Source organism: Bos javanicus, chromosome 22 (assembly GCF_032452875.1).
Source record: "Bos javanicus breed banteng chromosome 22, ARS-OSU_banteng_1.0, whole genome shotgun sequence".
NCBI lineage: Eukaryota > Metazoa > Chordata > Mammalia > Artiodactyla > Bovidae > Bos > Bos javanicus.
In genome coordinates, this window is record NC_083889.1 from 35099084 (window position 1) to 35113022 (window position 13939).

General features: G+C 46.5%; 1 protein-coding gene across 6 annotated transcripts in view; it reads right to left on the reverse strand.

Annotated features, from left to right (window-relative positions):
* Positions 1–636: 636 nt before the first annotated feature.
* SLC25A26 (solute carrier family 25 member 26) overlaps positions 637–13939 on the reverse strand; it is a 145873-nt gene continuing 132570 nt past the window's right edge. For 3 of the 6 annotated variants that reach the window (XM_061396450.1, XM_061396446.1, XM_061396444.1), the window contains 3 exons: positions 12418–12487; positions 5268–5341; positions 637–1028 (listed from right to left, as the gene is read on the reverse strand). In XM_061396450.1, the coding sequence (XP_061252434.1) occupies positions 828–1028; positions 5268–5341; positions 12418–12487 (345 nt within the window). In that variant the 3' untranslated portion in view covers positions 637–827. Of the gene's footprint in view, positions 1029–5267; positions 5342–6319; positions 6385–12417; positions 12488–13939 lie in introns of all 6 variants that reach the window. The other 3 variants (XM_061396445.1, XM_061396447.1, XM_061396448.1) reach the window with 2 other exon arrangements.

Here is a 13939-nt window from a genome sequence, read left to right on the forward strand (position 1 = left end):
AAAAAAATTTTAGTCAAAGCAACTATATACTGTTGCTCCGGGGAAGACATGCCAGCACTAGATTCCTAAGATTTCTCTCTGAATTTTTCTAACACCTGGAGCTTATTATAGTCAAGCTCCAAAATGGTGACCTTCTCACTTCATATCTTCGAGTTCCAGTATAGAGCTTAAAATGCCTAACAGTGAACCTTACTGATTAGGAAGGATGAAACCACCCTGTTTCCAAAGCCAGCCCCAGCCCTTGCTTTGAGTCTGAAATAGTGAGAGAAGTCAGTGACGGCGCACCTAGTCACTGAGCTGAGACTGGGTTCTCTCTCACAAGACACCTCTCTGTACAATACAAGTGTGTTTTTATAGGTGAAATCTGATGGTCATGAAGACCAGCAGCTTGGTCACCCAGCAAGGATGCTTGCCGTGCTCCTGTAATTCCTTCTTTTTACACAAAGCTGTAAGCTCATGCAATTGGAATTAACCCAGGGGAAAAACCCACCCACATCCCCAGCCTTTTCCGTAAGTCTCCTTCTAGCCGTTCTTTTAAAATTGTAACCAGCCCTGCCTTTGGCTGACGCTACCATCAGGTGGCAGGAAATGAAAGATCAGATACAGATCAAATGAAGGCTCTGAAAGGGCCCGGACTCAGCATTACCATGCTTATTTATTAAGGGGTTCTGAGAAAAATAACGTTCAAAGTACCACTGTGGACATCATTTTTCTCTCAACTCTGGCAAACGAGCCGATGATGTCACCCCAGCCAGCCTGCAGCACGGAAGACGTGTCCTCCATGTTGTAACCCGAGCGGGACTGGACTCCACACTGTGTCTTGCTGTTCAGATGGCTGGACAGCTGCTCACTGGAAGGGAAACTCTTCTCACAGCAGGATCCTTTCTTGAAGGCAGGGGCCATCTCTGATTCAGGGGCTCTCTCTGCCAAGTTCCAACAGAAAGCTGCGAATTTGGTCGTAAACACCAAGAAAGATGAAACCTCCCAGACTGATGGCTGCCATGCGAGGGAAGACACCTGCAAATAATCTGGTGGGAGGCAAGAGGAAAGATTTTTTAAAATTGTGTGTATAAAAAAGGTGGAATTCCAACACCCACAGCTTGCTCAACTTAACACACCACGCTCATTAAACCCCACACAGCACTTTAGATATGTGTGTTTTTCCTTTCAGAATGGCACTTACATTCCCAAGTAGACTTGCTGAAGCTGGAGCCCAGCTGTTTGAGGGCTAAAGTGGCCGAATACCAAACAGAGCTTACTTGTGAGCACCCACCACTAAGTCCAGCAGTTAGTCCAAACTAACTCGATCCCCACAAGAGTTCTGTTAACTTTCACACCATTTCTGTCTTTGAGAGACGATGAAATGGACTTTTTAATAAAGCTGTCAATGAGCTGGCTCCTGGGGAAGGCTGGAGCCCCCCAACACCTTAAACCTGAAGTGGGCCCTGGGTGTTTCGGGAGATTTCCAGTGATTATCCCGTTCCTCCCGGTGACTCACTCGGTCCCATTTTGTCCTTAAATCCCCACAAATGTGATGCCACTTGGGGAATCCAATCTCCATGGATCCCGTTTTCTTTCTCCTCTAATGAAGGGCAAGACAGATGGGTTGTTTCAGCTGGGAGGGGAACAGCACCTCATTATCGGTTTTGTCCCCAGGCACTAGGAAAGGCCAGTCACCATCAAAGTTGCAACTTTGGAATAAGCAAAGAGATGCAAAGTAAAAGAACGATGTTACTGGGGTTGTAAATTGGGCAATCATTGTTTAATACACTCCCAGAGCAACGCACAGTTATTTGTTCAAAGATGGTCATCGTGGTTTCACTGATGAAACAAAAACTGCAAAGAACCCACTCTCGGATTACAGATTCTGGTACAGGAGACAAACCTGGGAGATTCTGCAACTGAAAAATAAGGTCGTCCACAGGACTCACGTGGAAGACAGACAAAAGGGTTCTAAAAGAAGTCCCAAACACGGCTGACATGTCCTCAACTTCCTGAGGAGACTTTCCTCACCTAGTGTCTGTAATAATTGAGCCTTTTTACCAACAGTATTACTTGTATACGCAGAAAACAAAATTGTACAGTCAGAACTAATGAATTCACTACTAAAAATAATTTGGGTCAGATCTAGGGAGGAAAGCTGAAAATACATACATTATGCCAACGGGAGCCTCAGATAGCCCTGACAGTCTGGGAAACCTCCACGCTCAGCTAAAGGGAGACTCATCAAGACCTGGACAGGGAGGAGGCCTCACAAAGGGCAGCCTAGTCCACGGCTGCCCAGCTGCCCCCTGTCAACTGCCAGGAGAGGCCAGCTCCCCGCTCCTCAGACAACCCCATCACGCAGCCCTCAGCACTTCTGAGGAAAAGAGACTCGAGAGGAGTTCTGGGGGTCAGTGGTTTAGTTAGCTGAGAATTTAACTCATCAACTACAATGATACCCCAAATGAGAACCTCTTTTTCTTGTCCACATGAAAATTCTATAGAAGATGAAAACACATTTGTAAGGAAAAAGCTGTTCAGCCCAGCACCGGGCAAATTGTTTCTATATGAGGTATCCCTGAATTTCTGCGTTGAGGCCCCTAGGTCCTTCCGACCTGGAGAACATTTCAGCCCCCAGCCCCCAGCCCCCAGCCCACAAAGAGATGCGCTGGCCAGGAAGGCACAGGGGCTGAGCTGCAGAAACCGCATTTGCCACAGGAGCCTCCCTCCCTGACTTGTTTCCACAGCCAGCGTCTCATTCTGCTCCCACTGCTAATGAGCTCAGCTGCTCCACGCTAGGGGCAGACGGAAGCAGTTTACTGCTTCACTAGATGACAACTGAGTCTGTTAACATCATTACAGCCCTAACGTAGAGTCATTTGTCCAGTGAGCACCCCAACCAGACCCAGACATGGGGGCAGGAGCAGAGCGGAGCCTCGCTGGAGGGACGCCGCGGGAGACGACACAACGGGCGCCACGCGCGGGGCTCGGCAGCGGCGGTGAGCATGGGAAGGCGCGGGAGAGAAACACAAAGGCCTGGCGACGAGCTGGAGTGCGGAGCAGCGCCGGATAAACAGGCTTCCCATCTGCCTCCAGCCCGCTGTGCTGGATGAGCGCGTGGTATTTTCATTTGAGAAACCAAGTTGCCCGCAGGCACATCTCCCAAGTCTGTGACAGAACATGGTTTCCCCCGCCCTCCCCGGAGCGACCCAAGCGCGTCACTGCTCTAACGGATGCCGGGAGCTCAGCACCAGCCCCGAGCTGGGCTTGGGGGGTGTGGGGGTTGTGTACGTGTACACGAGGCGCGAGGCTGTACCTGCAAGGTAACTGGAACCCTCTGCAAAGCCGGGAGGCGTGTTCCAGGACCACCAGGGGCCCCGGGGGCTCTGCGCGGAGGACAGAGGAAGCAGCAGAAGCCCAGGCCCACTGCTCAGAACAGCTGCCCACACTGGCAGGGCCTTTGCTTCTTTGCCTTTAGTTACAGTTCCCTTGTCAAATTATTTCTCTCTTATCACATTAATGAGAAGCTAATGAACACTCTGCCAAGGACCACATTGGGCATACCAATGGAAGCCCAAGACTCAAGAAGCTTCTGGAAGATGAGATCCCTTCACAGGGCTGATGGCAGGGACAGGCCCTCTGCATGAGGATGACACCCTGTCTCTCTGCCTGCGATCCTGGCTTGGTCCCGTGAGGGAGCAGCCAGTGACACCACCACCAGGACAGGGAAGGTTAGGTTTTGATCATCTCAGGGAAACCCCTCCTCTGCGAGATTCTGGTGCCACAGTCCTGCCAACAAGGCCACGCCCACACACATCAGCACCTTCCTGAAAACGGCAGGCAGGCTACAGCCCCGCTCAGACTCCACAGGGCCACGGTCTAGCGCAGAGACCAACAGTTGCCAGAGACTCTTAAGAATGATATCAATACAAATGAGTAAAATTCGGCAGTCTGACATGATGACCTAAAAAAGCTACTGCATGCAACACCTCTGTGTGGCCCAGTCACTATCTGAAGCCCAAAGAATCTTTTCTGGGCTATCTCATAGCTCTTCCCCCACACACACACTATTTCTTTCTTCAGGAGGAACTAACGTCAAAATAGACGTGTCTCAACTATGAGCAACTACACTGCTATGTCCTCACCATCGATCAGCCGGGAGTCACTGACTCAGGACAGACGAGCTACGGCCCTGCCCTCCCGGGCTCACCCACTCCTCGGGTGGCCCGGCCTCGCCTCTACACCCCGTGTCCTTCGGACGCACAGCACCCACCGCGAGGAGGCACAGTCCCTGAGGCCACACCACCAGCTGCTGTGAACAGAGGACGGGGCTCTCCTGCAGAAGCCCCTCGCCTGGGCCTGGCTGACCTGCACCAGGCTTTCCAGACTCAACCAGCTGCAACAAAACCTGCCAAATGGACACAAAACTAGCCACATAACCGATGGACACAGCTCTATGACGAGGTGGCGGCACTACTGTGGCTTGGCTGTTTCATACCAGCCTTGTGACCAGGCTCCCTTCAACCTTCCCTGAACGGAGGCTGGGCTCTCAGGAAAATCCCTGGAGATGATTCCAGAGAGAACCATGATATCACCCATCTGTATAGATCCCAACCTGTAGACAGCTTTGGTGCTTAGTTGCTTGGTTCTGTCCCATGGACTGTAGCCTGCCAGGCACCTCTGTGCATGGGATTTCCCAGGCAAGAATACTGGAGAGAGTAGCCACTTCTTCTCCAGAGGATCTTCCTAACTCAGGGATCAAGCCTGTGTCTCCCGCACTGCAGGCAGATTCTTTACTGCTGAGCCACTGGGGAAGCGCTTGGACAGGTTTGCATATTGTAAAAGCACTACTGAAATAGCATTTTAAAGAGAGCTTTGCAGGACACCACGCTAGAGTATGAAGCACTTGGCTGATGATACAAAGCGGTGGGCTTCAAGGGAGGTGTCACGCACTGTGCTATGTTGAAGGTGATAACTAATAATAGGTAAAGTGTCCCAAACCACAAATGCTTTCTTCTAACAACGCTACCTTTGTCACTCGGGTCCTACCTTACACAAGTGGACACTGGCCTTCTCACTGCTGCAGCCCAGAACCCGGCAGAGGCCACACACACGGACATCGCCCGCCACTGAGATGGGACCCACTGGCCGCAACACTGCGTCAGCTCGACTGTGTGACAGCACCTCACACACGCAACATCAGACATGACGTCTCCTACGATCAGGACGAGCGGAAGGAAGAAGGACGGGTGTGCCTGGCGCTGGGCTAGAGGAGGAGGCCTTACCCCGACAGCCCCTGTGTCCGCCAAACCGCGTGCAGGGCAGAGAGGATGTTCCCGCTCGCGGTGCTGGAACCAGCCTGCAAGGAAAGACAAAGCGAAGACATCAGCTCACAAAATTCCCCAACCCACGTACAGCTGGCTCCCCAACACCCTCCCCTAGGACAGCTTCAGGCAGACTGGGGAGTCCCCGGGAGTCAGCTCCCTGGCTCTCACTGGACTAGAAGCCCTCACATCCAAAGCCGCCAGCAAGCACCGATCTGGCCCAAATCCCACCCGAAGCAGCTTTTCCAGGTGAGTTCTCTCACCATCAACCAACGAGCAGAGCTTCCCCAGACAATTCACATACAACTACTAACCAGGAAACCAATGAGAAGCGGTATAATTGATCTGAGAAGGACGGGGAGTAATCAGGATAATGGTATTATGAAACTTCTCTAAGTGGCTAATGCACACATTTAATAAAGAACACTACATTCAGCTTAAAACTGGCTTTGCCCTGTGAAGCTTCATACCGTGACTGTGTCTTTATTTCTTCCGCTTTTCCACGGGGCATGACCCTTCAGTCATTGTTTTGGTTCAGCTATGTTCCATGGACTTCTCTGAAGTCTTGATGCAGTTTTTTTTAAAGATAATTTTTCTTCATGGCATTTGTTAACAGTTCTGAAAACTGTCCTAATTCATCTGGTGAAAGCTTAATAAGCATGATATAAGTTCAGAGCCTCATACTTGCTGCCTGGCGTGAAGCAGGCCAACTCTCTGAGCCTCAGGACTGTCACCAGTAAAAACAGGGAGTTTCTGAAAACAGTATTACCAGCCAGAGGCCCTACCAGCCCTACCTGTTCACATAATACGGAGGACAGTCATGTCAAAAAGACAGCGATTCCTGTGGATAGTGCTTTGTCCAAAGGCAGTTCCATTCGTGATTCAACAGGCAGCATAAGGCTGTTAACTTACAGGTATTATCGCCACCTTTGTTCACTGTATATACATATAAGCCCTGGCCCTAATGGAGACAAGCATCTGTTGTGTCTCCGATACATTATTTTACCACTTACCTTTGCCAACATGATTCTTGTTTTGGCCACGTCCAGAGGCGTGGTGACTGCAGCTGCAAAGCCACCTGTGCACATAAAAACACGCCACACACAAGCAAGGCATTGTTCACCACGTTACAGGGCATTTTATAATTTTTATTCTAGAATTCCTCATAACTCTGCCAAAAATACTTCTGTATCATTACATCCACTTGACTGATTCCAGAATAGGAAGCACACGTGCACAATCTTTACCCACACGCTCTGCCGCGTGGCAGTGGGGTCTCACTGCACATCAGAGAGGTGACGGGACAACGTTTTATATGCTCAAGTTCAAAAACAGGCCCCGCAACACATCTTGCTCTCTTGGGAAGCAGCTCGCAAACCTCTGTGCGCACCGGGGAATCGGCGGTCAGACCCCGCCCCATCTGAGAGGCACTGCTGCTCCCCCTGGGTCTCAGGGGTCCGTGCCTTCCACGGGCCTATCTTCTCTAATCTGACTCCAAAACGCTGCTGTGGTTTCTGCTCTGAGGCAAAACTGGCAAAGGGAAACGCGTGTTGCTGTGGGGACTTTTGGTATACATGGCTGGGTTTTTAACGGTTAAGAGAGTACTTTTTTCTGTATTTCCAGACTTCTGGTCAACAGAACAGCTAGAGTAACAAGATTTCTAAACTCGTTTCTTGTTGGAGTCAGTCCTGATTCAAGCCCAAGCTCTTCCTTATGGCTCTGTCCTATTTAAATTCCGTGACTGCCAACTGGATCTTTAAAAGAATCCACATATTTTAAAGGGGTTTGTATGTATAGACAGAGGAACTGGAAGACTTTTTTTTAACAGAAATCATGGTACGTGGTATCAATATTTTATTCAATATGATACAGAGAGATATTGCAGACCCCCAAAGTCCCAAAAAAGACTGAATCAGTAAGCCCAAAAGGGTTTTCTAAAGATTCAGCTTCCATGACCCACAGTGAGGTTGGACAGTTTCCTAAGAGCGAACATAACACGTGTGTGAAGGATGCTCCAGAAACAGCAGCCTCTCTCTCTAAGTTCTGGGTTGTGTGGACAAGGAGGTCATTTGATCTCTGCCAAATATCTTTCTAAATATGTTGCTGAAATAAGATCATTAAACCGAACCTCCTCCATTTGGTAACATTATGTTATTTATTATGCTGCTGACTTCTTGAAAGATATACCCAGAAGGGCACAAATCTTAGGGCTAAAGAGTAAAACCAGAACCATGTATATATACTAGGCTGCCTTTTACTTTAGCCACCTCTGAGTTATGAATGTGAAACGTTTTCCTCCCAATTCAAAAGGTGCCTGAAATTCAGAGACCTGCTAAACTGCAAGTATTTTTTAAATTTTGTGGACTCAATCCTCAAACGCTACTATTTTTTTAAACCACTTAACCATTTACTCTGCCTTCGATACTCAAAGTCACATGTATCTTGGCTCCAAAAGCAGTACTGTTTCATTACACAGTGACTTTGATATAGGAATAAGACAAACACAAATTTGTCCAGTTGTTTAAATTCCTAAGTGCATAACCATTTTCCTGTTTGAAAACGTTTCAAACTGACCTAAACCAACTAAAAAAAGGCTTAAAAATTGACAAGGACATCATCAGTCTGACCACTCAAGCTCTCACAAATCACTCATGTTGAAAAGTATTTGTCTTCTACTAAATTTGGATACTGTAAATTGAACTTATTTTGGCCATTAGTGAAGTTCACCATTCCTTTACTGTAGGTGCCTGCCAATATTCTCCCAGTGATTTGTTTCCTGAAAGTAACATGAAGAAAAGTGAGACAAAAACACATATGCTGAAATAGGTCCTAATTTTACTACCATGAAGGAAACTTTATTTTATTAAAGTTATTAATGTCAATTTAAATGTCTTCAAATATCAAAGACTGCTTTAATTCACAGACCTCACAGTGTTTTTTTTATGAGGCTGTAAGAAGGACTTGTGAAGATCATGTAATAGAATAACCGGTCATAATGGGGAGGGAGCAGCGGGGCTGTATTTTCAGTTAAAATGTAGTTATTTTCTACATTTTACTTAAGGGAACTGTAAACCTCTGGTAATAAATACAAGGAACACACTAACGTATTAGACAGGAAATAATTATTTGGTATAGCAACTGCGGGCTACTTTTAGTGTTCAAATCACATGTGAAACAATTTTCTATGTGTTCCACTAGAGATACGTTTGTACTTAATGTTAGGCTAACTGCTTCCAAGAACCAGATTCAGGGGAAATTAGATTTTTACAGCGAAACAACATCTCACGTGTCCTCAGGGTCCTCTCCCGTCCAAAGGGGCCACCTGCCTCCAGTACGTCTGGAGCTGTCCCCTCCCACATCTGCTGGGGCGTGGGGCGGGTACAGCGGCCGGGGGCTGCCGCGCACTAGCTGGGGGCGGGAGGGCTGCTCCAGCAGAGAGCCCCCAACAACCGGGGCTTCAGCAACAACAATGGCAACAAACGTGTTTCCGTTTCTTTAGACTGTCCTGGGCCCTGTCAGTTGTTACCCAGATAATCCTTCACCCTGTTACAGAATTTCAGGTCATGGCTTTCCTTCCTTCTCCCAGAGCGTGTAAGCGTTCATTACAGGAAATTAATCAAAGAACATTAGGATAGCAAATGTCACTACAGCAGATGTCATAATTATGCAGACTGAATGGTTTTATGTTTAGGAGTTAACTTGAAGTGAGGAAGCTGGCAACAGTTCCAAAGTTCATTCCCCCCCCACTCCCTAATTTAACCCCTGACCAGAGGCCTAGGGAATTTCTGAGCATGACAAGCCATCAACACCTCCAATCTCAAGGGACATTTTTGGATATTTGTGCCAAGTGGTTCATAAAGCAAGCATGGGCACCAAACAGCTCCAAGAATGACCAGAGAGTGCTTTGTCTATGATAATTTAATGAGCTTAAACTTGGAAAAGCACACAGGAATGAGAAATGAGATTTCTGGTTTAAGGGCAAGTTTTATCATTGCCTTTATGGCCATGTAAGGCAAAAACATCTGGAAGTGCAGCGGATGAGCATGCCAGATCTTATGGGCTGCCCAACGTGACAAGTCGTGACTCACGTCTCTATACCGTGTAGTACACAATCTTGCAGCAAATTCTTACAGAATATCACTTTTCCACAATGTGAAGTATTTTCCAATTATGCTAATCTTTCAGAAAGGTTTTTAAACAGTAACCTTGTTCCTCAGGGTCAATATTTGTATCAACTAAAATTTCAAAACAAGGAATGTAAACAAGAAACCTATTTAATTTTGTCTTCTGTTCAAGACATGTACATCTACTAACAATTTTCTGCAGACCTTGGGCAAATTCCTATCAGACGTCAGCTGAAAAAATAAGGTAATTGTCTTGGAGGAGCTTTTAAACCTATACCCTAGTAGAGGCAATGATTAGGTATACTCAATTTATTAATGTGCTTTCTTCCCTCTATGCAATTAAGAACTACTATGATGACATCTTTTCATTTCCTGGGTGTTAGCTGTTTTTACTGAAATAGTAATTCCTTAAATGTAGTTCTACAGATTACCAAACACTAACACGCCATGCAGGGGCTTCCCAGGTAGCTGAGTGGCAAAGAATCTGCCTGCCAGTGCAGCAGATACGTGTTCTATCCCTAGGCCGGGAGGATCCCCTGGAGGAGGGCATGGCTACCTGCTCTAGTGTTCTTGCCTGGAGAATCCCATGCACAGAGGAGCCTGGCGGGCTACAGTCTATGGGGTCACAAAAGAGTCAGACATGACTAAGCGACTAAAGACCACCACACACTATCACCTATCCCAGCAACAACCTCTTCTTGGAGGGACAGGTGATTCTATGTCACAGGTAAGGAAACTGGTGCCTGGCAAGGCCCCGAAGTCTCCTTCCTCAGCTGCGGGCAGAACAGAGGTCTGCAGCTCTGTGACTCGGCCAGGTCAGCCAGCACTAGAGGCTGCAGCTCTGGGCGAATCCATTGGCTGCCCCGGTCCCAGTTTCCCCACTGACCCAGACAGTGGATACTGGTGATGCAGGAAGCAGACTGCCCACCTCTCCCCAACTCAGGGTAAAGTGATCGGAGACTCACTCCCTGTGGACTGAAACTCCAAGGTGACAGCCGCAGGATGGAGGCTGAGCCCTGCCCAGATCACATAGTTCTCATTCTCAAAGTCAGGCGACCTCCCCAACCACAAATGCGCAGAAAAGGTCTTGGAGATCAAAGGGGAGTGACGTTAAGAGATGCTCCACGCATAAACCTCTGCAGTAGAATCCATCTTGGCTAACAGACATGTGCGCGCACACAGAACAATCCTGCGATATACCAAATATGGGCTGTGAACCGGGCAAACCAAAATGACTGGCCAAAGGAAAGCTGGAAGAAATGCCTCATTACAGTAATTCACGCTGCCCCGAGGCCACGCCTCGGGGACTCTAAGTCTGCCCCTGGGTGTTCCTGTCCACGCGTACTGTACTCTTTTTTCCACCTAATAAATACTTCACCTTTCATCTCTGTGGGAATTTTCTTCTGCAAAGTTGAAAAGCCAGGGTCTTGTCACTGACCACTGGTCTTCTGGCTAAGATTTGGTGCTCTCACCACCGTGACCCGTTCTCCATCTCTGGCCAGGACCAAAACCCTGCTTCAAGCGGCTGCCAGCCGAGACCCCTGAGATCACTGATACCAAGTTTCTCCCCCTTCTGCCGCATCCCCACCTCCTGCCACCTCTGACTAAACTAAATGCTTACTGCCTATCATACGACATTTCTCACAAAAAGGAACCGTAATGAACACACATGTCCTTAAGAGGAATGGTACAGCTGCAAGTACATCCTTGAATCAGCTCCTTAAAGAGAGAGACCAGAAAAAAATATACATTTGTTTTAACATACGGACAATTTACAGTATGTTCACTTTAAGAAGTGGCCTTCCTTATCCAGTATGACTCAATTTCCAGAATGCTCACTTTGCCCCCAGGCCCCAGAGGGGGTCCACAGACAGACCCTCGTAGGTCCCGGGGAGTAAGGACTCCTGACCACTGGCAAACAAATGAAGACCACCTACCCACTTAACACAGCTAAGGACATGGATCATGTGGAAACAATCGCCCATCATAATCAAGCCGAGCTGGCTTCGTATCTACAGGCAATAGTCTTATTCTGGATTATCAATTCTGCAAGTCAGATGGATCCAATTATTACTACAGGATCCTATAAAAATGTATGTTTTCTGTTTTCCTGATTACTATAACAAAAAGTCCATCCAACGACCATTAAATTGGAAATGAATTTTTTTCTTTCAAGCTGGTATCCTAAGCCCATGTATCTGTCAGTTTATGGGGTCTACATCAAAACCAGCAGTTCATAGTTTTCTGACAAATCTCCATTTCAATTTATTTCAACTATAATTCTCACTTACCTTTATTTGCAACAACAAAATGCCTTTCTCTCTCAGACTGTTACACCTCTCACTCACTAAATTCTTTCCAGTTTCTGCGTCCTCCCTAAAACCTCACTGGAAAATGCGTATGACAATGTGATGGATAGCACGACATTGCATATTGTCACTCTACTCTTTGTTTAATGTCTAGAAAAACGCCCAGATGTTTAGATCTCCGTATTTTCTACACCGTGCAGTTTAGCCTTCGGTAAGTTGTGGAGCAGCCTCTGCTCTCCTGACACTAGTTAATCTACGAGGCTGTCAAACATGTCACACGGACCGTGAATCACTGCCTCCTGCAGAATTCGCTGAAGCCCCCCAAGAAGTGCTCGAGGCAGACAGCTGCACTGGGAGCCCTGCACCCATAGCTCGGCTCTTCGCAGAGAGGCCTTGCTACATTATCTTCAAGATAATCCACGGGCCTGAGTGAAGGCTTTAATAAAAAGAAAACGAAAAATTTGTCAAAAACAAATTGGCTGTCTTTCAGGCAGACACCTTTTTAGCCGGAGGTCCTCCCCCCACAACACCCACCCAGACACTCTTTTCTCAAACTAGTGGAACTCTCTTTTTCTAAACAATGTGGAATTTCTGAAGAATGTTGTTTTTGCATAGTTAATATTTTCACATTTTTCTCCCCCTTCTTGGTCTTTCCCAGTATAATATAATCCTTTGCACCTGCAAAAGCTCCACAGACTGCTGACTGCCAAGAATCCACCACATGATCTTGCCTCCAGGACCAGAGGGCCTGTGGTAGAGGAGAAAGAAAAATACAAGTTATTAAATATTTGAATTTATCAGAACCTCCTGTGGGTTAGCTCTGGGGATGGGAACTTAAGTGAGAAGCTATTTTGGTGGCATTCCTCACTGATGACATAAGTGATTTTCCCAAGGACTTAACGGCCTTCTAAAATAAGTCAAAGAAACCAGGGGGACAGGGACATTAGAGTGCCCAAAGGAAACCATTTTCAGGGAATACATGTGATACACATACACACACATTTATATATAAGTATAAAAATAAAGACAACTTTAAGACAATGTAACATTTAAAATACTTTCCGTATAATTCTAAACATGTAAATACCATAATACACAAATTCGTCCAAAGCAGTGTATACCAAATTCCACAGTTCTGTTTTCAGTCTTTATCCATGCTGTACATGTTTGAAGGATACTGATTCTATCACTAAACAATGTAAATTTCCTCAAAATGCTTTCACACCGCTCTGTGTAATATGTGTAACATAAAACTCATGCTGAGTTTCAAACTAGGCAAGATGATGGCAGGGGTGTGGTGCCTTGCTTGCTGAGAGTTTATGATACACTAGAAAATGAGATAGTCATTTCAAGTGGTGAAGACAGTCAGGCCCTGGTTCAGCCTCTGAACACATATCAAAACCCGAGACTTCCCTGGTGATCCAATGGTTAAGAATCTGCTTTGCACTGCAGGGGACATGGGTTTGATCCCCAGTCAGGGAACTAAGATCCTACCTGCTGCAGAGTAACTAAGCCCATAAGCCACAACTAGACAATCCACGGGAAAGATCTCCACATGACCCAACAAAGACCCCCCCAGTACAGCTAAATATTTTAAAAAACAAAACAAACCAAAACCAAAACCAAACCAACCAAACATACCAAAAAAAAAAAAAAAAAAACCCACCCACAGTCCTCATAACAATCCTAAGAGTCGGGTCCTGTTGCTAGTCTTGTTTTATCCAGACTTTCTAACGGCAGAGCCTACACTATTTATTTTTGTTTTTAGCTTTCTTGAGGTATAAATGATACCCAATAAACTCCATGTATTTAAAGCAGGTGATACAGTAACTTCTGATACACATACATATGAAACCATCGCCATGATTAAGATAATGAACATATCCATCACCCAAAAAGCTTTGTTGTCCCTTGGTCATCCCCCTTTCCTACCCTCCTGACCAAATCTTAAACAATCTGATCGATCCCTATAGATTAGTATGCCTTTCCTGGAATTTTCTAGAAATGTAATTATAAATTAATTTTTTAACACAAATTCTTTCCTTCAGATTTTTTGTATGATCTGCTCGTGTTACTGTGGGTGTCAGTCATTGTTCCTTTTTATTGGTTAAAAATAACAGTCCATCATGTAGATGGATCACTATTTGTCTATGCGCATCTGCCTGTTGATGGACCTCTGCCATTTCTCCAGTTTGGAGCT